This window comes from Gobio gobio, assembly GCF_949357685.1.
Source record: "Gobio gobio genome assembly, chromosome: 25".
In the NCBI taxonomy this organism is placed as follows: domain Eukaryota; kingdom Metazoa; phylum Chordata; class Actinopteri; order Cypriniformes; family Gobionidae; genus Gobio; species Gobio gobio.
The window spans coordinates 11411671-11438407 of record NC_137121.1 but is presented as its reverse complement, the minus strand read 5'-3'; the positions used below and the strand labels follow the sequence as shown (position 1 = coordinate 11438407).

The window sequence follows — 26737 nt, the reverse complement described above, 5'->3', positions numbered from 1 at the left end:
AATGAGCTTAATTGTGCAGTTTTATTTAGAGACACCATTGTTAGATCCCAGAATGCTTTGCATATGGCTGGAAATGGAGAGTTAATATTGAAATTAAGTGTTATTTTATGTGTTTTAGGGTGAAGGGAAACATCTGTTTAATGTTCAGTTCTGTTTGACATTTGAAAGAGTTTCTGTTATGTTGAAGTCTTGACCGTTAACGCTGTGCAGAAGAGTAGATCTTATGGTTAGGGTTAGGTTGTGGATAACTGCATGTGTACTACTAGTATTATAAAGCATGTTGCTTTGTTCAATGAGCAATGACTTTGCTAATGCCAGTGCAGCAACAAGTTTGTTTCTGCTTGTGTTGTGCGAGCAGCATACCATCTATTAATTGTATAACGTAACTCAAAGTCAAATGTAAGCAGGTCATTTCCATACACTGTAATTTATACCCTTGTTTTAAAATCAACTTAAAATAAATAAGCACATTTCACTAAAAATATTAAATTAATTGTTTCATAGACTTTTACATGATTTATTTAGGTAGATTCCATTAAAAACAAGCCTTAAAAACTACTCAAAAATAGTATGTGTAATATTGTTACATAATTGTTTTAAGTAAATAGCACATAACATTTTTGACAGTGAATTGTAAAGTACTAAGCAACACACATTGATTTCATTTCAGTCATGATTTGAGCATTTCTAGGCATCACATGAGTAAAAAACATAAAATAAAGAAATTGAACCAGGACTGATTTTGTCCGCAACTTGTTAAATGATAATGTTACTTACAGGCGAATGGCAGTCTTTAAAAACAGTGCTCAAAATGGTTCCGCATTGTTTTTCAGCCCAGGAACGCCGGTTTGGATGTGCTTCACAAGGATGCTTCTCGTTTATCACATCTGGGCAAATGGCATCCACCTTCCAGCTACTCCCAAATTCCTCTGGATCCGTCACCACTTCACCATTTTGCTTCATAAAGTCATTGTTTGCATTGCCATCAAAGTTTCCACACAGTCCACACACCTTGCCCTGCCATAGAGATCATGTGGATGTTTAGGTGAGTAGTTAATCAAAAGGTAAGGTTCTTGTGTATGAGTGTAACTTTAAAGAATGCATACCTTTAATTTGGGATGGAGTTGAATCATCACACTCGTTTTACTGTCCCAGATCAAATTCAAAAGACCTTCAACTTCAATGACAATATATAGGACCGCAGAATGGATTTTATATCTGTAATCTGTGCCGTTGCCTTCAACAACTTTCACTCCGTCCTCTTCAGATAAAATCATCTCATATCTCTGTGGGATTTGAATAGTTAGTGACACAATACATGTTGCATTTTAGGATGCTTTACTAATAAACCTGTGACTCTGAGCTATGAAATAACCTCACCCCAAAGAACAGATTGATAGACTTGGAGCAAATAGTGTTGCCGGTGGCGCAGGGGATGTTCTCTGTGACCAGGCGGAAGGAGGGATTGAGGTTCGCATTGCAATAATCCTAGAGGGGTTACACACAAATATGTTCCAGTTTATAATGTCTCACACAAGTAACCCACATATGCAGTTCATCTGTCTTATTTATATAAAAAGTTATGTTTTTCCATCAGGGCTGGGTTAAAAATATTGATTTCTCAATTTTAATCAATTCTCATTTTGATTTTTAAAGGAACACTCCACTTCTTTGAAAATAGGCTCATTTTCAACCGACGGAAAATGAAAAGTTGCAATATTACGCAGCGCCTGAAAATAGTGCCCGGAAGCTAGCTTATTTACTGTACAATTGTGTTCTTTAATGTATCCTGTCTGTTGCCTTTCTGCGTAATATTATTGCAACTTTTCATTTTCCGTCAGTCTTTGGTAATTTTTTGAGCGAGATTCTAACGGTCTAATCAGATTCAATGAATTACACTAAGCTATAGTAAAAGTGCTACCGCCAGACCCGGAGAACGGCTGAATGTATTTGAAAACGGTAAAACTCAACTGTTGGGGAGTTGGAAAATGAGTCTATTTTCAAAAAAAGTGGAGTGTTCCTTTAAATCACAAGAATCGACCGAAGAGTTGATGCGTTTATAGTGTGCTTCTGCTTCCCATCCAACAATTTACAATACGTTTTGTTACTTTTGATATGAAACAAAGTATCAGCTTTCAAAATCTGTCGCTTTTATTATGAAATTTAAACAATACATTCATTTCTATCGCTTTTTAATGTGCTATGATAGATCAGCCGTTTCAGATCAAGCGAAGGGTCAGTGTGGAGTGCACCTCTTCCTCTACTTCTAGTTATAGCTTGAAATAAACAAGAATTAACATCAGAAGTTATGTTGAAAGATACAGTACAATTTTCTGTTTAATGTTTTTATGTAATTATCCGCGGAAAGATGTCAATAAAAGTGAGTAAACAATGTCACGTTACGTAACATTTACCTCAGGAAAGCCATTTACTAACCATAGCTCAATACTTAGCTAGAACAATTAACACAAAGAGCAGAATTTACTAAATATATGCAGTATATTGCATATTCATTCTAATTTGACTTAACCTATTCTTCAATATTTAATGTATTTTTGAATAAATCCGTCATGAAAATGTAGAATTGAAGTAGTCATTAAAAAAATATTAAAACTTTGTTATTGTTAAAAATGCCTTATGTGGCATTTAAATGTTTGCATACAAACCACTTAATATAGTAATGTACCAACTGCAGGGTTCCCTTGAAAATGAATTATGAAATTTGTCAATACCCAGCCCTATTTTTTATATGATTTATGCAGATGATGCAGACACAAAAGTAACTGGTATTTGTCAGATATCTATATAATTAAAAAAAAAATGTCCATTGGCACAGCCAAACATACATGGGCTATGGTGTGTTCACAGTCTCCATGGAAGGAGTATCTCTTGCCATCAAAAGTCTTGAAATGGCCTTCCCCATAAATTGTACAGGTGCTGTAGCATTTCTTTTCTGTACAAATCCACATCCCATTTGTGCATGTGCTGAAATGTGAGAACAATTCACAAATAAATACTGATGGAATGATTGCTTTATTGCAATTATAGAAAATGATTTTTCCTGAATAATGAAGTTTTACTTTTAGTTAACAGAAAAAAAACACTGGATCATGCTATGTGACATCTACACTTTTGACTGGCACTGTACATTTTAGAGATAAAAAAAAAAGGATGGCACTATGATAACATGGGGTATAACAGTTGTGATTGGCTCACCAGGTGTTACAGTCCTGCTGAACTTGGTCCCCAGGTGAATAGATGACTCCATTGTGGGGACATGTACATTTTTCCCTCTCCACACACCCACCTTTGCCATCAGCCAGAAGGGCGTCAGGACACATACACCCTGATACACACCCTGTGCTCACCTATTGACAAGACAAAATTGTTAAGTCAACTTTTCCCTGCAAACATCTATTACAAGATTTGCCATTTCATATGATCTACTATATCAGGGTTTTACGCGTGAGAATGCCTGCATTTGAATTGAAATTGAGTAAGCAAACTGGATTTTTTGAAAGTCATAAAACTGCTGTAATTTTTCATTTCATTCATCCTCTTATTCATGTACTCCATCCATCCATCCTAACTCACGCAGTTATTTGGGTCTTGTTTTTCACATGTCCTCTGACACTCTGTCCCTTTTTCACCAGGACTTGAGCATTTGAAGAATTTCATCGGAGCCACACAGTCTAAAAACAGAACAGGCACATAGATGAGGTGCAGAAAATGAGCCCACGTCATACCAGCGATGCCTCAAGTTTGAATTTAGAAGGCAGTATATTTTGGAAGAACTGCAGCTCACCTGCTTGACTGGAGCAGCGCAATGTGCCATGGTCACAGGTGCTGCATTTGACAAAACAGTGCAAAGAATTACTAAAATCCACCATCAAAAATGTAATAATGCATGTCAATATTGTTATATGGGGGTATGCTTTTGGGACATGCTACATCTAAAATCATTTTAAACAGCATTTTACAGCAATTATTATGCTTGTAATTAAAAAAAGAATGATAATTTGTAATTTGTCAGTACAGGGCTTTTGAAAACAAAATAGTGGGGGTACATTTTTTTTTATTAAACGGTAAAGAAAATGTTATTTATGCATATGTTAAACTGCTATTTATACCATTTAGAACCATCTTTGTAGTATACTGCTGATGGCTCTATGACTTTGTCCCCATAGTAACAAGGACACTGGTCAGCAGGAACACAGCTGCCGGCTTCCTTGAGGTATGTTCCCTCAGAACAGACACAGCCGTCTACAGGTGTGAAGGACCCTTGGCAGGTGTTATCTGGTACACTGAGAGAGCGGCAGGTTCTGCCGCAGCTTTTCACGCTGTAAGAGTACTTCATGTTGCCTGGACACTTTGAAATCAAGTCTGTGTAGCAAGAGACAAAACAGAGGATAATTTGTAACAGAGTAGCCTACACACATAAATATTTGTTTGAATGTATACTTTATAAAGTTCTCACCACAGGGTTCTGAATCCATCCAGCCCTGGAGAATGACTCCTTTGGCAGCACATGCATGGGCATAGTTGGACACAGCCGCACACATACACTTCTTTATATCTGCACACTTGCAGGTGTCATAGACGCACGACTGCAGAAAAAAAAAGACAGAATGCATTAAAGAACACAATTGCACAGTAAATTTCGAGTGTTTATGCACAAAGACTTACTTGGTAGTACATCTCAGGACATATTTCGGAGTGACATTCGGAAAAGGTGCCATTCGGGTTTGTAAGACGGGAACACCAGTCTTTAGCTATTTTCTCTATGAGGATAAATAAGAACAGGAGATTTGCTGGTTAAATTGGTTTAGAACAGCAGAATTGAAAATGTAGTAATTTTTCCCCTACTATGTCAAGAAAATAAGAAAAAAATGATCACTGTAACATGGATATTGTGAGCATGTTGTTCTTTTTTATTGCAGTAAGCACCTGTGTCCATATTCAGGCTGCAGGGGTTGTCAAATGTGATTTCAAGATCCGGACAATTGCGTTTCCAAAAGTTGACAAAGGTGGTTGGTGTGCCCTCTATAATGCCCGATCCAGTTTTAAAGTCGTCGTCTTGGGCGTTGTTATAGTTTCCACACAGACCTGAGAGGGACATGGTTAGAAGTATTTCACTAGACATCTATGTCCTACAAATAAAAAATGACATTTTCAGAAAATAATAGTTAGCAGTTTTTCTTTTCCAACTCACCACTCATTTTCCCTTTCTCTTCAATGCTGGCTACAATATACAACTGCATGACTGGAGCCAACTGGATCTCTAGACGAAGACTCTTCATATCAGCAATAATGAAGGAGGAAGAGGGCTGGAAGATGCTCACAGGACCTGGGACAACAAAATTATTGGAAAAGGAAGTTTAAAAAAATAAAAAAACATAATAATGAAAAAATAAAAAGTTCCTATATATTTGAAAACCCACCTGTGGTAGCAGGAAGGTTAAATTGACTGTTTCCATTCACTGTCACAGTTCCAGTGGAGGAAAAACTAATCTGTTTTATTAGTAGAATATCAACAAAGATATATTATTATTAATAAGATTGTATTAATATTATTATTATTCATAGTAGTCTGTAATTCAATTATTTAGAAATAGGCTATTTAAACCCAGTACTTACAATGGTCCCCGAGATGACAAGTGTAACTGAATTTAGACATGTGTCTGTTCGGGCCGGATCACACTTTGCCAGATTTCCCACAACAGCAATATCACTGTCATTGGAGTGCTGGAATAAAAAAAGACTGTAAGTACCTCTAAATTATATATAATCATTCAATATAAATTATAATGTCCCCACTTTCTTGATTGTTATATAAACCATGTGAATTTAACCCTGACAGAAAACATTTGTGGATCATCTGATATCCTGACAGACCTTAGCGAGGATGTAGTCACAGTTTCCGCTGAAGGTGAAGCTCTTTCCATCAAAAGTGGTGACATGAGACCCTCCCACAACAGAGCAGATTCCGGGACAATCCAGGTTTGTACAGGTCCAGTGTCCCGCGGCACACACACTGACACAGAAAGCAGCAGTGTTAGCATGGGGAAATGTCTAAAGGATTTTAAATCAGACTAAAATATTTAAATGTTACCATTTTTTACAAGCTTGCTTGTAAGTCTCTCCTGATTGATATACTGTGCCATCGTGAACACATGGGCACTGGTTCACAGGAACACAGCCACCCTGACCAATGTCGTCTTCCACGGTGCCTTTACAAAAAGAAAGCCGCGCAAATGTGTTTTCTTGTGCATCAGATGTATTTTTGGAGAGCTGATGAGTTAGATTCTGTACATGCTGGCATTCATTGATTATACACTACCGTTCAAAAGTCTAGGGTCAGTGAGATTTTTAAGAAAAAGAAATGGATGTACCCTTATCCTTCCCTCGGGTCACTTTGACCCGAAACTCATTTTTATTTATTATTTTTTTTAAATCCAGTGTTCATCTGAGTGGTCCAAGACCTCAGGACTTTTATCACGCTTGAACCACGAATACACACAAAAAAACTGGACTGGATTCGAGGAGTTTTGTGCTTGCAATTTAAAAAAGTAACAAATCCTTCCCTCGCGGGTCAATTTGACCCCCTTAGGAAGTAATGGAATGCGAGAAATGCTTCAGTACGCATAAAAAAAACTATAAATGCTAAAACTTTACCAAAAATGATTTTATAATGTATACACGTGTATCTGAATGCATACGGAAGAGAAATTACGTTAGGACCCAGTGGAACAGTTCATTTTCTCTATATATAGCTATAGGGCCATCTAGTGGCAAGAATCATGAAATATCATGTTATACTATTTTTTTCCACAAGAGGTCGGCAAAAACACCCAAGACATTTTAAGCTGAATTAAAAGGGTTATACATGAAATTGTGATATCTTTTGAATTTAAGTTGAAAGAATGTGAGGAATGTGCTTTAATAATTGTTTATTTATTATTTGTGGATACAATCTAGTAATTTAAAGGTAAATAAAATTAAATAAATATCAACAAATAACAATTTCTGGACAAAAAATAAGTATAATTTTAGGGCTTCGGGTCATTTTGACCCGTGAGGGAAGGATTTGTTACAAATTTCGAGGAAGAGATGAGTTAAATTAAATTGATAAAAAGTGACAGTTAAGACATGTATAATATTACAAAATATTTATATTCCATATAACTGATGCTCTTTGAACTCATCAAAGAATGAGTATATGCAGCCTTGGTGAGCATAAAATACTTTTCTCAAGAACTTGTACAAATCTTACCGACCCAAAACTTTAAAATGGAAGAATATTTGAAAACAAAAAAAAACAAATAAAAAGGCCCAGCTATAAACCTTGTCTCCTATTGTAAAATGTTACCTTCAGGGCAGAAACAGCCGTCCACACAGTGTTCTTTACACATTAGACTTGCTTTTGGATCTGAGCAGGTGTTCTTGCACGGACTTCCACACTCCAGGTATTGCATGTTAGGATGACATGTCTTTGCTGCTCCACAGAAAAACATATCACAATATAACAAAATTGTTGTCTTCTTCAAAAGGTTTATTCATTGCATATTACCATATATAGCATATTTTCTTAGTGAAAGGTGCTATTTATACTAAGTACATACAGAGATAGCTGTTATTTACACTAATTTTAAGTAGCAATAGATTATATTTACAATAAGTAAATAGCACAATTTTACACTAAGTGAAGATACCGATAGAGTATATTTACACTATGCAAAAATAGCAGTGTTTGCTGTGCAATTAGTGTAAATAGTATTTACAGTATGCTATTTATGCTTATAAATAGTGGCAGATACTATTTGCACCTCAGTGTTGTTGTACATTATATGGTATGCAATAATAACAGATTTTAAATTATTGCATTTATTATTAAATGGATGTCGACTTATTGGGACATTAAAGCCCTCCCTATACCTACCCCTTACCCTAAACACTTTACAAACATATATTAGACACTTTATTTTCACTTTTCGAATATTTTCTTAATTTTTTTATTGAAAATAAATACCTATCCAATCTGATATGTGATGGTAAAAGGAAGTAGAGTGAGTTTGGAAAAAGGCAGATTTGAACACTGCCTTACCCCTACACATCGTTGACAATGCAGCGTCTCCCATAATTTTGTCTGGCCCAACCAGACGTAAGTGGGCAGAGTTAGTGTAAATATCCTCAGCTAACAAGGCAGGCTATTTGCACTTAGTATAAATAGACACTCCTTTATTTATTTGTGAGAAAATAAAAGTATTTAATTATTGGGTGAACTGTTCCCTTAAGTAAAAATGTTCTCTCCATCATAACTAATGTCATCTTCCAGGAATGATACTCACGACAGAGCAGTTCTGTCCTCCATGTTCCTGGTTTTCCTCCAGCATGTGTGCACTGTCGTGAAATCTCCGTCAGCGTGTTGCAGAGACAGTCGTGACTGCCGTAACATCGACACAGGTCGTCCACACAGGCTTTTTCAAATGATTCCATGTCCATCACATTGTAACAATCACTAAACCCTGGACTGCTGAGATACTGCTGGCAAACGCTTGTCTAGGGGAAAAATTGATTATTCAAGAGGATTGTCTCATTGCCACCAAAGTTTCAATCAGTAAATGAGGTTAAACTATTTCATATGAAATTTCCCATTGTTTTCTTTTCAAGAAGACACCCAAAATCTGAACAACAGAACAACATTAGTTTTGTCTCATACCTGGTTGCACTGATCAGTAGGTTGTAGTGTAACTTCCTCACAGGTTTCAGTCGATGTGGACACCTTCCATGAGGCCGGACCTGAGAAGTATTCAGATGAACACAACATGTTACACTAAACCTATCTTTAAGTGTGTGGTTCTCAACCAGGGCGCCGGGGCACACTAGGGGGCCGCAACAAACTTCCAAAGAGGCCTCTAGATCAGTGTTTCCCAACCTTTTTTCGGTCATGGCACCCTTTGAAAATGTTCTCCATTTTGTGGCACCCCCTATCATACGTTACGCTAGGGGTGTAACGGTACAGATTGCTCACGGTTCGGTTTGAATTAGTTTTCAGATACAGAAATTGATTGAATGTAAAATAGCATTGCATATTTGAGTGTATAAATTAAAGATTAATCCTGTTAAACTTACAAAAGCTATTTAATCAAGAGCAGTGAGTGATGTCCTCGTCTTTTGTTGTTTGACATTAAACAGACAGCAGTAAAGGCTACTGCCCCTTTAAGACCTAAACCATGGATATGCGTTGTCTTTCTCGACTGTATAAAGTTTACTTAAGGCATATATGTCTGCTAGGATACTCATCAAGATGGACATGTTGACATACTTTTTGTGTGAGTTTGTCCGTTCAAGAACAAGACTTGAAAGATAACTCAATATTTGCGCGCTGTGAGACGTGTGCGCACTCTCGGATGAGCGCACAGAGACAAATTTTCTCACAGCGCGTGCGACTTCTCATTCACGTCTTCTGGCACTACACCCGGGTGATGACGGCAAAAATTACTGGTCATATTCGAACATACGGCAGCACTCGCATGCATTGAACAAAGTTTACAAAGAGATAATTATTTGAAAAATTTGAAAAAAAAAAAAAAATTATATATTTGAAGGACTTTTACACGGCGTCCCTGCTCTCATCACACGGCACCCGAAACACTGCTCTAGATGACCCTTGTAGGGTCAACTTTACCACAGGCAGGTAAAGTTACCCACTCTTTTTCCATTTGTAAAATAATAATAATAAGGATAAAAACCTTATTATCTTAATGTTTGCATGAGAGTTCCTTTTAAGAGATGCAGCATGTGTCTACTGGTCACTAAACTTGCTCTATGCATTTGGCAGATCAGGGCTCCAGAGTGCGACCAAATGGTCGCATTTTGCGACCAAAATTTGAGAGTGTGCGACTGAATTTTACATCCAGTCGCACATGTGCGACCAGTAAATTTGCCTGCTGTCGGTACTGGAGAAATTAAGAAAATACACTTACTAATTATAATTGATAGACGTTATGTCTGGCAAATTCTATCTTTGCCAGCCGTTTCTATATGAGAGAATATTAAACCATTTGTCCGTGATGCATTTTTTGCCATTCGCAATCCAGAAGAGAGAGAAAGCGAACGAGCTCTCTCACGTGGAGCTACAGCGAACGCAACACCACAGTCCGCTTAATGAGTGACGATGGCCAAGAGAACTACACAAAAGTTTAGTCTGCTTAAACTTTAGGGATGTGCTGTGATATTAATCTAATTTTATTTTCGATTTTGGCTTCCAAGAATTATAAAAAGATGGAATGAGGTAAAACTATTCCTATAGCCGTGTTCAGTCGAGCGCGACATCCTTCCCTTCACAGCCTTGCGCTGTCATTTCTCCTTAAACCTAAACTAAACGTCAGATTCAGTGATTGTTGTAAACTGCAGTCTCTACTGTTGCTAAACTGCGGGATGTGTTTGATAATAAAGAGCTATTAAATGCACAATAATCCGCGCAAGAGACGCTGTTTCCAACTTCAAGGCGGCTTATGTGTGTGTGCTTCGAAATGGACCGACTTGCACTTAATATTGTAGGCTTCGTGTGCGCGTCTAAACCATCAAATAAACAACAAATAGCCGGTGTCAAAATGACCGGATTGGACAGTAGTTACTTTAACAGTTTATATCTTAAATGGGCGTAATAGTTTGGAGAAATAGGAGAATATGATATTATTAGTTCTACATTCGATCGGTCTTAAAGGGGCAGCGTCTAATAAACCTGCTGACCATTGAGCCATTAATTCGAATCGAACAAAAGGCAAATAGAAAATATTCACATCTCTTGAATTAATAACTTTAGCTTTTATAAGCATTAATCTATCAATTTATACAGTGAAAACTATGCAGTGTTATTTTACATTTCCTTACTTTATTAGATTTCTTTGTAGGTTTGTTCTTTCCTGTAATATTAATGTTAGCAGATCTTCCGAATGCCTGCACACTGGTCCATTTACACATAGATGTTTTATATTTTGTTCAAACTTTGCGGTTTCTTTTGCTATGGATATTTTACTTTTCAGATTATAAAGCCATGTTAATTATGTTCTTAATTATGTTTTTTTTTTTATAAAAAAAATAAAATAAAGTATAATAAAAAGAACTGGTAAGAATACTGTTAAAGTACCGGATCGATAAGCAGTATGGGTAAGAGTAGTAATACCATTAAAACCTTAACGATACAGATCCCTATTAGTAATACAGTGGAAATTAGTAGATTTGGTTAGCATGTTGATTTACGGTGTGCGCCCCTAAAATTTCTGGTTGTGCCCCTAAAATTTTCAGTTGGGGGCCACTGTGCTCCTAGTGAAAAAAGTTAGTCTGGAGCCCTGCAGATGCTTTTATCCAAAGCGATTTATTTATTTAAATCTTTATATGAAAATCTAGGAATGAATTCAAGCCATCAGGTTTACCATGAGCAGAGATATCATCGATCTTGTTGCCATTGAAGTCTCCACAGAGTCCACAGGTCTGATCTCGGTACTTCTCAGGAAGTTCAATCTGGGGAACATCATAAAAAATAAATAATGTCAGAAGATTAGATAGATAGATAGATAGATAGATAGATAGATAGATAGATAGATAGATAGATAGATAGATAGATAGATAGATAGATAGATAGATAGATAGATAGATAGATAGATAGATAGATAGATAGATAGATAGATAGATAGATAGATAGATAGATAGATAGATAGATAGATAGATAGATAGATAGATAGATAGATAGATAGATAGATAGATAGATAGATAGATACATACATACATACACACATACACACATACACACATACATACATACTGTAGATAGATGGAACGACAGATCTGAAAGAAAGAAAGAAAAAAAGAAAGAAAGAAAGAAAGAAAGAAAGAAAGAAAGAAAGAAAGAAAGAAAGAAAGAAAGAAAGAAAGAAAGAAAGAAAGAAAGAAAGAAAGAAAGAAAGAAAGAAAGAAAGAAAGAAAGAAAGAAATCATACCGATAGAGAGTTGTCTTCCTCCCAGAAGACAGTCACTCCATGTTTGTTCGAGATCTTGACACTTGTTGAACTTCCCTCGATTTTAATTCCATTCTTATAGGTTGGAATAGTCACCCTGTCAGAGGAATGTTTTTAAAAATATCACCATTACAGAAAAATATTCTTGTTTTCCAATAAAAAAATATTGTAATAAACTTCAAATAAATTTGTCTGAAAAAGAATATATGAAAATATGAGCAAATATATTGAATTAGGTTTATTTTTCTAGCCCCACTTTTGATTATTTGATTGTTTAAAGCATAAACCTCACAAAATGTAGTTACATTTTTACAGATATTCCTAATATCTTTCGTAAGATTAATTATATATTATTTACTTAAATAAAATACTGGAAAACAATATGAAAAATGCTAATATTAAAGGGTTAGTTCACCAAAAAATTTAATTTCTGTCTTTAATTACTCATCCTTGTGTCGTTCCAAACCTTTAAGACCTTTGTTCATCTTCGGAACACAAATTAAAATATTTTTGATGAAATCCAAGAGGTTTCTGAACAGGAAGGCAGCAACGTCATTACAACTTTCAAGGCCCAGAAAGGTAGTAAAGACACAATTAAAATAGTGGTTTAACCTTAATGTTATGAAGCATTGAAAATACTTTTTGTGTGAAAAATAACTTTATTCAACAGTTTCTTCTCATCTGTATCATTCTCCTACGCTGTTGAAGTAGTAAACAAGGTACAACGCCTCCAGGTTCTACGTCAGAATGCAGACTCACCATTGGCTGACGCTGTTCACGTGAGCACCACGATGCATGCTTGTGATGCTGACGCAGGAGCTGGCCAATAAAGAGGCGGCGTTCTGACATAGAACCCAGAAGCGTTGTACTGTTTACTATGTCAACAGCGAAGGAGAATGACACAGACGAGAAGAAATTGTTGAATAAAGTTATTTTTGTTTTATTTTTCCATCATTTTTTTTCTATTGAGGTTCTATTAATCCAATGGAGTCACATGGACTATTTTAATTATGTCTTTACCACCTTTCTGGGCCTTGAAAGTTGTAATGACGTTGCTGCCTATGGATGGTTCAGAAACCTCTTGGATTTTATCAAAAATATCTTAATTTGTGTTCCAAAGATGAACAAAGGTCTTACGGGTTTGGAACGACATGAGGTGAGTAATTTCATTTTTGGGTGAACTAACCTTTCAAGAAAAAGATTTTTTGCAAGGATGATATGTGCTTTTGCTGTATAGTGCTCAAATGAACTCACGCTTCTTCCCCCATGGTGATGTCGCCGTTAGTGAGTCTGATGACTATCCCCTCCAGCTTTATTGTGACTGTGCTAAAAGTGATCGAGTCATTTACAGTCTCTCTTTGCATTTGGATGTTAAAATCAGAAGTTGTGATGTCACACATCACCGCCAGAACGTAGTTGCACGTGTCTGCCACTTGAAAGAAATGCCCATCAAATGTCTTGAAGTGGAAATTTCCCCATGTGCTGCAGATCGTGGACTGATGATCAGGATTCGGTTTGACTAAAGAGAGAAAATGTATAAACGTGTGATTTGTACTAAAAATACACAATTGAAGGTGAAGTGCATAATTTCTATGCCATTAGCGGCACCAAACAAAGTAGCAAAAATGATTTTCCCGCCCCTAACGAACACCATTTGGTTGTGCTAATATTTAGTCTCCTAAACTGTAAAATTTTGTATGCAGTAATACTAAAATTTTAAAGGGGTCATAAAATGAGCAATCAAATTTGCCTTGATCTTTGGACATATAACAGGTCGTTGCACCATTAAAACATCCTGCAAGTTTCATAGCTTAGAACGTGCTCCTCATTATAAACAAAGCATTTATTTAATCAAGCTCCAAAAACGACTGGTCTGGATATTGTAGTATTTGTGACATCACACAGGCAAAATACATTTGCATATGACTGCCTCCAAAGCAAGACTTTGACGAATAGTTATATATCATCGCATCATAGGCCCCACCCACTGATGTTCAGTCGCTTAATGGCTGACATTTGCATGTTGCATCGTGTCAAAGGCAAATAGAAGGCATTATAATCACTGACGCTGTCTACACTGGATACAGTTTACAGATGTGCGTTGGTTTCTGACCATGCGCCTGAGTCTGTCGACAAAACAAATGGAAGAGTGAAAGAGCATTCACTTTGACGCGTCCAGTTTAAACAGCTTGTTTGCCTCTTCGGATAATGGATAATGTTTTCAAAACACTTACGCATACGCAATAGCAATAGCGAGTGGGTGTTGATACTGTGTCCTATGCAATGACGTTAGGCATAACAGTGGCCGTTTACTGACAAGCCTTAAAGAATTAGTTCACTTCAAAATGAAAATTTCCTGATATTTTACTCACCCCTGTCTCATCCAAGATGTTCATGTCTTTCTTTCTTCAGTCGAAAAGAAATACATTTTTTGAGGATTTTTCTCCACATCATAGACTTCAATGGCAACCAAAATGTTGAAGGTTCAAATCAATGCAGTTTCAAAGGGCTTTGAAGGGCTTCAGAGGCTCTGCGCGATCCCAGACGAGGAATAGGGTCTTATCTAGCGAAACCATTGGCCATTTAAAAAATTAAATAAAAATGAATATACTTTTAAACTAAATTGCTCATCTTGCACTGCTCTGCGACGTGCCAATGATTCAGAGGTGGACAGTAACTAAGTAAATATACTTGAGTACTGTACTTAAGTACACTTTTGTACTTAGTGTATCTTTTAGTTTTCTGAAAAGATTAAAGTTTAGTTTAGCTGGCATACACTTGATGCATGTTTCATAAAATGTTCAAAAATGTAAATGTCTGGTAGAAAGAGAAGAGTAAACAGTTGGGAGAACATTGGATGTGTATCAGTGTATAGGACCTGTGCATTCAGCCTTAAAGTGACAGCAGCTTTGTAACTTTTATACAAGTATTTAAAATAGTTTAAGGTAGTCATATGCTAGCATGTCAGATGGAGCATCACTGACTGGCTTAAACCACCATGATGGCACAGTGTGCATATATACAACAATGCAACAATAATAAAATAATGCATTGACAAAAAATTAAATTTACTTTTGAAACTTAATTACTTTTAAAAACAAATACTTCTGTACTTTTACTTAAAGCTACACTGTGTGATATTTTCCCCCATCTAGTGGTGAACTTGTATATGACCATCCAGTGAATTTTAGTTTCTGTTCTGTTCAATTCCGATTTCGTTTTAACTCCTACGGTGGCCGATTTAGTCCAAGATTAATATGGCTTCCAGTTCGACCTCGTCCACATTCGACACGGTGCCTGTGGGATATTCTGTGCGCAGTGGGATGGTTGGAACTTAACTGGCCTAATTATTCGGCTAGAAAGAACTGCAGCTAATCCAGAGTGAACTTTGATGATAGTAATGTTTATTCAGTCATCCAATTGCAAAGCATAAACAGGTTTGCATGGATATGTACATAAATGTGGTTTCTGTGAGAGAACAAATTAGGATGGTAAATATACATGATAATGACATGACAGAATATACACAGTTAAGAACTGTATAACTATACTTATAAGTTACATTTGTATAATGTAACCGTAAACCAGAGCTTATTGTATCATATATAGGCGCTAAATGCAGCTGCATTAAAAGGAGCGGAGCTGCGGCTGCTGCTGCTAACAAGCGGTGTCGGATTACAAAAGTGTGTGCGCAGGTTTAGCTCTGTATAACAAGTGTTAATATGCCGATCAGACCTGATACATATTTCCATCAACATACATTACAAGCAAATATTTTCTATAAACGAATAAACATTGTTAATAACTGAATGACTATTCAAATAGGTGAGCATTACGCTATTGTATGTTGACACAAAAATACTTCTGAGGTGACATCAACTGAATTACATGATGACACACTCTGAAACACATCCACAATGACAATAACTATTATTACTTACAGAGTTATTAACGCACAGAAATACCACACAAGGAAAAACAGACTTTTGAGGAATAAACAAGCCAGGAAAACTCCGTATAACTCTGTTACTGGAGCTGCTGAGATGAAAACTCTCTGCGCATGCACCAGACAAGTCTGAACAAGTTGACGCGCACAGTGTTAAAACCGGTTAAAACGTGAAAGGCGAAGCTTGAATTTACGGGTATGTCCCTCTTTGGCTAATGTACGTTCAAGATGGAGGGGCAACATGGCGACCACCGTTAGATCCCATTACCTTGTGTATTTTCAATGGCATATTATAATCTTACGAGAATAATTTATTACTTGAAAGAAGTAAATATACATTAATGAGCACATATATTTTTGAAAGAACTAAGTGTTCTTAGCTAAGAATAGACTAAAAAAGTTACACAGTGTAGCTTTAAGTAAAAATCTGTTTTTAGAACATTCACTTGTAATGGAGTAATATTTGACCTGTACTTTTACTTTTACTTAAGTAATAGAGTTGTGTACTTTTTCCACCTCTGCAATGATTGCGCAATCACGTCGTAAAGGTCACGGTAGACCGTAGACATAGGCAGAAGTACCACCCCAGTGTTTACAAAGTGCACATGCGAAGACTAATACAAACGTCCTTTAGCAAAAAAAAGGTGAAACAACGATGTCGGACGATTTTGAAGTTGAAGATGGAGTGTTTTTTGGTAAAGGGGGTTTGTAATAGTCTTCGCACATTCGCTTGGGACGGTACTTCCGCCTACGTCTAGTGGGACCTTTCCAACATGATTGCACAATCCTTGCCACGTCGAAGAGCAGCGCAAGATGAGCAATTTAGGTTAAAAAGTATATCAATTAATTTTTTTTTTTTTAAATTATCGTTTAATTAGATAAGACCCTATTCCCGGCTGGGATCATGCAGAGCCTCTGAAGGCCTTCTAAGCCCTTTGAAACTGCATTGATTTGGACCTTCAACACTTTGGTTGCCATGGAAGCCTATGATGGGGAGTAAAATCCTGGAATGTTTTCCTCAAAAAAATTAATTTATTTTCGACTGAAGAAAGAAAGACATGAATCCTGGATGAGATGGGCGTGAATAAAATATCAGGACATTTTCATTTTGAAGTGAACTAATCCTTTAAAGGAGCCATGCCTTAAAGGAACACGTCGACTTTTTGGGACTTTAGCTTATTCACTGTATCCCCCAGAGTTAGATAAGTCCATACCATTCTCATCTCTGTGTGTGCCATAACTGTCTGACGCACCCACCGCTAGCCTAGCTTAGCACAAAGACTGGAGGTAAACGGCTCCAGCTAGCCTACTGCTCAATAAGTGGCAAAATAACGCCAACATTTTCCTATTTACATGTTGAAATCGGGGGTGTGGCGTGAGAGCGTGGGAAACCAATCAAATGCATGTATCTCACGGCTAATGCATGAGAGTTGGTAGCCCTGGTCCTACCATGGGTGCAGCAGGCGCAATGATATTACACAGCACCTGTAAATAGTCCCCAGGACTATTAGACTAATAGACCCCACGCTCTCTGTGCAAGCAGGTTGTCACGTTGGTTATGTTGACGAAGTTAGCCTATTTTCAGGCACTGCGTAATATCATTGCTAGCTGGAGCTGTTTATCTCTAGTCTTTGTGCTAAGCTAGGCTAGCGGTGGGTGTGTCAGACAGAGTTATGGCACGCACAGAGATGAGAATAAACTTATCTAACTCTGGGGGATACGGTGAATAAGCTAAAGTCCCAAAAAGTCAGCGTGTTCCTTTAAAAAACTTTCATTTCCGACGGAGGGTTGAGAATAATCGTTTGTTTTGTGCAAAAAACGTCAATATTAATGTTAATATTAATAATAATAATACACTTTATTTATATAGCACTTTTCAGGCATATAATGCAGTTCAAAGTGCTTTACATAAAAATAATGTTCAATAAAAACATGTTCATCAAACATAAGAAATTAAAAAAGGTCAAATGTAACATACAAAACAAAAAACAAAACATATGATAAACCAACATAAAAGATAAAAAATAATCATCCACAACATATCTGACAGAAAATGCAAAAAAATCGGACATCATTTATTATAAGCATAATTTAGAGTAACTAATTAAATGCCAAGATAAAAAGATACGTTTTTAGCTTTCTTTAAAAAATACTAAGTGTACTAGCTTTCCTAATATCTGACAGTAGCGTGTTCCATAGTTTTGGTGCATAAAATTATCTTTAATATAAGGAATATATTAAAATAAAAATAAAAAATCTATGTCATGACACCCTTTACATATTGTAGCATTTATTTTAAAAAGAAAGAAAGAAAAAGTAATATCATACCGGTAGTTACCAGCACACTTGTCGTGGAGAATGCTGAAAACAGGAAAAAAATTAAATAAAAATTACCACATACTTTAAGATGAAAAATTACATTCACAATACTTCTACAATCATTCTTTCAGCAATACTCTTTGTAAATCCAATTAAACAAAATCTTAGCTAAATTGTAATGATTTGGCTGTGTGAATAATAGTTCAATAAACCAATCATAACTTGAACATCCCACAAGTTTAATGTGTAGGTCCCAGCACCAGTTTTATTTGGCATCTGTTAATACATTTGTTACCTTATAGTTTCTTTGTGAATAAATGATTAGTACATCTCATTCAGAATAATGCCATATTCACCTGATGATGTTGTTGTTGGCCACATTAAGTCCATAGGATCTTTCATACCTCCATAATCTCCCATAAAGCCTATAAACAAAGAAAAACAGATACAATCATATCGTGTAGCTAATATTTTGAGCGTTTCTTGCAGTAACTGATCATTTTTATTGTTCTAACCTGCTTGTATGGACTGCAGCCCCACCAGTAGGACAGCACATCTCAGCATCCACATCTGGGACATCCTCACAGTCCCTGTGGAGACATCCATCCTCAAGAGCTAAAGTAAACTTTCTGTCAGCACATGGTCTTTTATACTAGCTCTTGGTTTACTTTGGGACCATCTTTTCTGTGATCAGAAGGTGGGTCCCAGGCTTATGCATTAATATGGCATGTTATCTTTCCATTGAATAAGAGTACCTGTGTTTGAGAGTAAACACAGTTTATGCAAACTTTGAGAGCAAAAAACACTTTCTGTCACTCACAGCATAGTGTTTATCTCTGTTATTATCTCAAATTAAACAAGGATGTGATGGATAATTTGATTTTAGCTTGGGGACAATTTTCCAGAGACACACTGTAAAACGTACGCCCTAAATGTCTACCTTACTGACCTTACTTTACTTTTTCTTTTCATTTACATAGAAGGCATTTTAGAGACTGGAATCTGCTGGAAAAGGTTTTTTGAAAGTTTTAAAAAGAGATAATTTGATGGAAAACATTTACATTGCCAAAAAGCAAACAATTCTATATTTTTGTATGTTTATATTTAGTTATTTTTTAATTAAAATGAAGTGGCTTCAATCTCTTTATTTTTATTTTGACACTGCTTCAGAAATAACTATCATAATACAATAAATCATATTTTGTTTAGTTTGTATGTGTTACTTAACCTATATAAAAAAACTTGTAAGACTATTATTATTAATAGTCGTCTTTCTGGATCAGCAGTCATCAAATCCTCTGTAAACACAGCAGGTGTAATGATGATCGCAGACACAAAAGTGCAGCTTTAAGTGAAGGCCATTAAGTCCCATTCACAACAATGACAATAACTCCAACTATAACGTTTTAATAACCCTTTGATTTGATTTGATAAGAATTGGGAAGTCTACACCAAAACTATAAGGATAATGACACAGAGGAACAATATTTGGTTTTCAGCTAATGAGCGATAAAAACCAACTATTACATTGTCAGAATCCACCTTTTTTTAACAAGCTCATAGCATTTAAAGAAGAAGACGACAAAAATGCAGAGTGCGTTTATAATAAACAAATGTTATCATGCGTTGGTGTGGACGCTAATATGGAAGCTTGTTTTTGGCATAAAGTCCATTACTGAGGAAAATAGGACTGACTTGCGAATTTCTCACAATTCTGACTTTATAATTAGCAATTGTGATTTTACATCATGCAAATCTGAGAAAAAAAAGTCTGAATTGTTTGATAAAAAGTCACAATTACCTTATTTTTTCAAAGAAACAAACTGATCTACACCTTGGATATCCTGATGGTGAGTACATTTTTAGCAAATCTTCATTTTTGGTGAACTATTTCTTTAAGCCCGTTTCACATCGCAAGCGTTAAAGGGATAGTTAACCCAATAATGAAAATTAGCCCATGATTTACTCACCCTCAAGTCATCCTAGGTGTATATGACATTCTTCTTTCAGACGAATACAATCTGAGTGATATTAAAAAAGTCCAGGCTAATCCAAGCTTTATAATAGCAGTAACAGTTGCTCTGTTTTTGAAGTCCATAAAAAATGCATCTGTCCGTCGAATAACGTGCTCCACGCGGCTCTGGGGTGTTAATAAAGGCCTTCTGAAGTGAATCAATGCGTTTGTGTAAGAAAAATATCCATATTTAAAACTTTATTAAGTAAAGTTTCGGCCGACCACCTTCCTTATTCAATTCATGGAAAAAGTGTTGAAAGTGCCTCTGCCGTCGAAAGACAAACACGACCAGGTACGCATCTTGAATTGCGAGATGGCACTTTCAACACTTTTCGGCGATCGGCTGGAACTTTACTTGATAAAGTTTTAAATATGGATATTTTTCTTACACAAACACATTGATTCGCTTCAGAAGGCCTTTATTTACACCTCGGAGCTGTGTGGAGCACGTTATTCGACGGACAGATGCATTTTTTATGGACTTCAAAAACAAAGCAACTATTATAATGCTTGGACTAGCCTGGACTGTTTTAAATATTACTCAGATTGTATTAGTCTGAAAGAAGAATGTCATGTACACCTAGGATGGCTTGAGGGTGAGTAAATCATGGGCTAATTTTCATTTTTGGGTGAACTGTAAAGTATGGAACAAGTGTGCCGCACAAGTCCTGAAAAGTGAAGCCAAAACGTTTCGATCACCCCCAGGTGGCTGGTCCCAGTATAGCTCATAAATCCCACCCCCTTCATGTAATTGAATGGGACGCGAGACAAACTAAACAATCAAATTACACTTCAAATAAATTTTTTCCAAAGAGGCTTTCTGTCATTTTAGGTAGTTTTTATCACTCTGATGTAAGTTCAAGTGTTCGTTCTTTAAATAAGTTTGGTTTTAGTTAGTTATGTGATGCTATGAAAACAGGGGTGTGACGTCATGATTGACGGCTTCTATGAGTGAAGTAGTCACTGAGACACCAATATACTTTTTTCTGGATTTCCAGGAGGAGATTGGAGCTTTAACTTTGATTTCTACATTTCCACAACTGTTTATTTCACGCCGATAATGATACCGGGTAATGGGCCTTGATACCGTGGCACCACTTCACACTCATAGCAGATTCGAGCTCCAAGATGTCAGTGCCATATATGGCACTTTTCTACAATGGTAGATTATTTTTGACCTTTTTATCTTCCAATTCTGACTTCTTTTCTTAGAATTGTGAGATATAAACTCTCAATTGCGACTTATAAAGTCCATTACTGAGGAAAATAGGACTGACTTGCGAATTTCTCACAATTCTGACTTTATCATTTGCAATTACAACTTTTTATCATGCAATTCTGACTTTATAACTCACAATTTCAACTTTAGCTTACATAGATAGGGGTGCTTGAGCACATATTTTTTTGTATCAGGTTTTTTATTTATTTTTATTTGAGGAGGCACTGATCTGAGATTTTGTTGATTGCGTTGTTCACAGAAACAACAAAATTTGATAGCAAATAAAGATTCTTGAGATCGACTCTTCACAGACTGTGATCATCCACGTTTATTAACATTATTGATCTACATTTATGACACATAATACTTAGTTTTATTACCTTGGCATTAAATTACGGAAAAATAATACTTCTTAGTGTTTCAGGAGTGACGGCAAGTTTGACATCTTTCTCTCGGACCAATGTAATCAATCTTTCTACATTTTTTTCCTCTTTTGGAAGGTCATAGAAACGTTATGTTGTACGCAATTGTTGGCGTTTCCATTGGTTATACGTAAGTTTACCCAACTATGACTTCTGTTTCTGAGAACCATGGAAATGTGAAAAGGGTGGGGTTTTTTAAAGCTTTTCTTGTTGTTATCGTACTTGGTCAAAATTTGAATTCGCAAATCGCTGTCTTTGATTACAGTAATTCAAAATATAAGCTAGGCTTCAATACAAGACATACAAAAACTTTTATAAGCTGACCCAAACATTTATAGGACCATTATTTGCTCCACTAGTTAGCATGCCAGCAGAGCTGTGTAGCCTACTATACTTTGAAGCCTCGTCCCGGTCTGTTTGAAATGTCTGAAACCTAATTCTCAGAAACCTGTTACGATTGATTGCCTCCAGAGACATTAGGATGTTTAAACATTGCCTTTTCATTACCTTGTTGATTCTCTGTCATCGTCCTGCTCATATTTACTGTGATGTATGGTGATTAAATATTGATACTCATTGAATGCATCAATTTAGGCTACTTTTTTTTCTAAATAGGCTACATTTAAAAGATAGTGTAGGTCTACTTAATATAGGTTCAAGTGAAATGGAAATGTTTATTATTATTCAAAAAGTAGGCTACAAAGTAGACCATTGTTCTCTAAGGAACAAACCCCACAAACTTTGAAAGAGTCAATAGTGACTCATAAAAATGTTTTCTGCCTTCCGAGAAGGAATAGGCCCTCTCCTACAGTAATTCCTTCAGGATATGCAAATCCAGTTTTAAAATGCGTTATCGAAATGCAATCAATTGTGAAAAAAGATGTTTAAACTCTCTTGTGTTTGATCATCTTTGTTTGCTTTCGCATCCAGAAGGTCCTGAATCATAGCGAGTTTCGTAATGTCAAACAGGCTGAGATTAACTTGCTGTATGCATTTACCAATTGTATTTAGACTATATAAAATGTTAATACTATTTTTTTATATATTGCTATTTTATATATTATTTAAAATAATATTGTTTCCTAATGAAAAACGTAATATATAAATACAGTAAAATGACTAATCTTGCCAGCCCAAAACTCATACCAGCAAAATACACATTTAGTGTAAATTCTGGCTTAGTGCGTCATACTGTACTGTGTATCTTCTCTTCATGGTTCCTTCAAAACTCACACCCTTGTTGGTTTGAGATGATAGCAGCGATACATGCGTGACTGGAAGTTTCCTATTTATCCTGTTTATTCTCAAACACCACCAGAACAAGTTTGATAGGACTGAAAGATAATATCACATGTGCATAAGCCTGTGTTTCACTTTCTGATCAGATTACACTGCCTCAAAGACATTATAAAGAGCAAGTGCTGACAGACATTAGCTCTTGAGGTAAGGATGGATGTCTCCATAATGACTGTAATGATTAGCTCAACTTTGTTCAAAACATGAATACTTACCTACAGTAGGATATATTTGACAAATACACATGGCATCATGTTGAAATCACATTTTATGATTCTCCATTCCTGAATTCTCCACCTCCTGAAGATGGAAAGTAAATTACCCGTGGGACAAAGTGAGTCTTCTTCAAGCAGTATAAGAAGAGATACTGATGGTATGGATTCAGATTTCACACAAGTTACAAGTTTGAGAAATAGGCTATGTGTGATGTGGATGACAATCTCTGGCCACCAGGTATTTTGAAATTAAAGTCTTGTTAAATCACTTAAATCTACATAAATGTCAGTTTTATTTGGGCTACTTTTAATAAATGTTACATGAAAAGAATAATGATATAGGATACAGTTTAAAGGGGCTCATTTTTAAATTATGAACGTAGCCTACCTTATCTTGTTAGACTAATAATTGGACAAAGGTCAAATCGGTGCTACTTCACGCGAGTGACGATCGCTATGCGATAAGCGACACATTAAGACCTATTGATGGTCATTATTAAGCACAAATATTTAACCACTTAATCAAAATCTTGTTTTATAAATTAAGAACATGTATGGATAATTGTTTCGAGAGCACTGATATCAACAGAAATGTGCAAAAATAACTGAGGGAAATCTGTCCCTTTCAGTAGATAGACGACAGTGGCCTCTTATGGTAAGATGTGGTAATGCATTTTTCCCGGCTAGTTACTGGGATTCAAAATCGAAATACATGGATATAGAAACGTTTTAGGAGCTTTTTTTTCACTGTAAATATGAAACCATGTAGTGGAGATAACATTTAAGTCTAGGCTATAATGCTAAATAGCATAAAATTATAAATTAAGATACAGATAAAATATGCACAGGCAAAATTACTTTCAGATCAGAATTTGATAGTATTTGCATTGGAGTGCAATGTATGCAGGCTGGCACTTTTCTGAAAAAAAATCCAGGAGACTGTAATTGATGCTCTTTATTATGCTTTAGTGTGATTTTAATTCACTAAATTGGAAGGAAAAGTACATAATTATATCCAAATTACCAAAATTGTATTATGCATTACCAAAAAGAATAGTCTAAAAATGTTCTATTCAAGAAATAACTAAATAGATTATGCTTAGAGTTAAATATACCCCTAGATCAAACCACAAAGAAAACAATAGGTGGTGCAGTATTTGCCAAAATAATTTTTGTACTACAACAATGCAAATTGATGCTTTCTTTGTGCGACAGATCAGCAGAATTCAAGAAGGACATGTTTGTAATTTCAACAGTAAAAGGCTGTAAAAGTGCTATGATTAAAAACCTGGGAATTGGTTAATGGCAATGTCCTTTATATGGTTTAAAACTGCACTGGATCTAAACAGGACATTTTTCTGTAATCTTACAGTAAAATACTTTTAACAATCATCTCATAATTTACAGTGAAAAACCGTACACTGACATTCTCACGATTCCCTGCGTGACACTTTAAATAATAATGACATATCGTAAATAGAGGTCAAAAGGTGAACACCGGTTAGGGTCATAAACATGTCATTAAGCCATAAATCATAGGGTTATAAATCATTTTGACAGGTAGTACATCATACTTACTCAAGTATTTGCTCAAAAACCAAATGTTCCCAGCTTTCCAAATTGAGCGATTGAACAACAATTTTACATTGCACAGTGTTGTGCAAGTTACTAGCATGCATTCCAGCTTGAAAAAAAATCTTTGATTTACATTTTGCTGGATTAACATTTTGTTGATCATCGCCGTGTTTGAGATGTCTATGTAAGATGTCCAACTAATTGCATCTGTTGGATTTAATATGATTCCCTATCAGAGTAATATGTTTGCCTCTAGGTTGTCCGTATCATGTTATGGGCTTTGAAAAATCAAACATAATGGTGAAAGAAGGAGGTTTGTAGCTTCTTGCATTGATGCTAAACAATCTTTAGCTGGATTTTTTAAGTAGACTGCCTGTTACTCAGAAAAAGTACAAGTTGTCAGTTGTTAGTTGAGATAACCTAATTGGATAATATTGTACGTTGCCTTATTTTTTAAAGTTAGGTCAAGTTATTTTTTTTACAGTATACAACAACATCATTTTCTGCCTTAAGAAATATCATCTGGTTAACAATATCATAGGTTAACATCACACTTTAACATAGGATTAAATCCATGCACCACATAGGCCTTCCATGGTTGTTAGATCACTTGATAGGCTTCCACCGAAAGTCAATATAACATATTTTAATAGAATACATACAATTTAAGATTTAAGACTGTAACAACCAGCTGATCCACTATTGCTTATTAATGCTATGCGCTTCTATTAAGTCATATGAAATAGTACTTAAGAGATGGTATTATTCTGGTATTATCAAACAACTTAAATCACACGACCATTATAATCATAACATTAATTAAATTAAAGTTTTTATAGAACCATAATAACATTCTCAGTCAAAGACTCAATACGCATGAATTTAGGTTTAAAATGCTTTTTTAATTGCTTTTAATTTCAAACAAGCAAAAGAGTACATCAAGCAAAGAAAAAAGAAGAGACCTATAGATAAAGTTCAAGAAATGTTAAACAGAGAATGTGCAATTTAAATTAATTTCCAAGAGACATTTTGTTTTTGCTTTGGTTTCACTGCTGCTGCTCATGGAAGTCCGAGACTGCGTTTTCTTTCGCTGTTTTCAGGGAGCATGTTGCTAACGTGACAGTTAGTTCTGCTACAGGAGCACTCTTCAACATGGACGTACGAGTAGGTTACTATGTCTCCATTTATGCAACCGAGATTAACTGTGCGATTGCTTGAGCGGGTGGCCTGGCAACAGCTACAAGAGGACAATCCAGGGCCAGAGTACCTGTGTATGTGAGAGAAAGAGAGGAAAACACATATAAAGCATTTCAAACTGGTCTCTTATGAGGGTCTATTGCAGTTAGGATGGTGCTTAGGTAGATTTCGTAACAGAGCCTGCACGCACTCACCTGCTAAAACTGGCACAGTCTCCACCACAAAATGTCAGGTCCATTTTCTTCTCTGACTGGCAGTCGTTGTGATTTATGTAATCACTAACGGTCTTTACTTGACATCCCTTAATTTGGTCCACGCCTAAAAAACATAGGCAATTGAACACACATGGACATGTTAATAATCGACTTAAATCAACAAAAAAATTGCAGTTGTCTTTTAAAAAATACTCACAAACATGGCAGCAGCCATCAGCTGAGAGCTGAACGGTGCCCTGTAGCACAAAACACAAAAGCAGAATGTCATTAATGTGATTTAATCACTATGATCGGTCAGT

At 35.9% G+C, this 26737-nt stretch overlaps 1 protein-coding gene across 1 annotated transcript in view; it reads right to left on the bottom strand.

Annotated features, from left to right (window-relative positions):
• The window catches only part of LOC307121812 (uncharacterized protein), a gene marked incomplete at its 5' end in the record, with an annotated part of 39164 nt that extends 20273 nt beyond the window's left edge, over positions 1–18891 (bottom strand). Inside the window, 25 exons of the mRNA XM_079809571.1 lie at positions 778–1017; positions 1107–1286; positions 1381–1488; positions 2847–2985; positions 3217–3368; positions 3595–3692; positions 3806–3846; positions 4131–4383; positions 4478–4607; positions 4687–4781; positions 4948–5106; positions 5213–5347; positions 5442–5511; positions 5638–5745; positions 5896–6034; positions 6113–6230; positions 7370–7495; positions 8349–8559; positions 8720–8799; positions 11439–11526; positions 12003–12117; positions 13275–13539; positions 18295–18327; positions 18690–18710; positions 18801–18891. Coding sequence (XP_079665697.1) covers positions 778–1017; positions 1107–1286; positions 1381–1488; positions 2847–2985; positions 3217–3368; positions 3595–3692; positions 3806–3846; positions 4131–4383; positions 4478–4607; positions 4687–4781; positions 4948–5106; positions 5213–5347; positions 5442–5511; positions 5638–5745; positions 5896–6034; positions 6113–6230; positions 7370–7495; positions 8349–8559; positions 8720–8799; positions 11439–11526; positions 12003–12117; positions 13275–13539; positions 18295–18327; positions 18690–18710; positions 18801–18891 — 3195 coding nt within the window. The remainder of the gene's footprint in view (positions 1–777; positions 1018–1106; positions 1287–1380; positions 1489–2846; positions 2986–3216; positions 3369–3594; positions 3693–3805; positions 3847–4130; positions 4384–4477; positions 4608–4686; positions 4782–4947; positions 5107–5212; positions 5348–5441; positions 5512–5637; positions 5746–5895; positions 6035–6112; positions 6231–7369; positions 7496–8348; positions 8560–8719; positions 8800–11438; positions 11527–12002; positions 12118–13274; positions 13540–18294; positions 18328–18689; positions 18711–18800) is intronic.
• Between the last annotated feature and the right edge of the window lie 7846 nt (positions 18892–26737).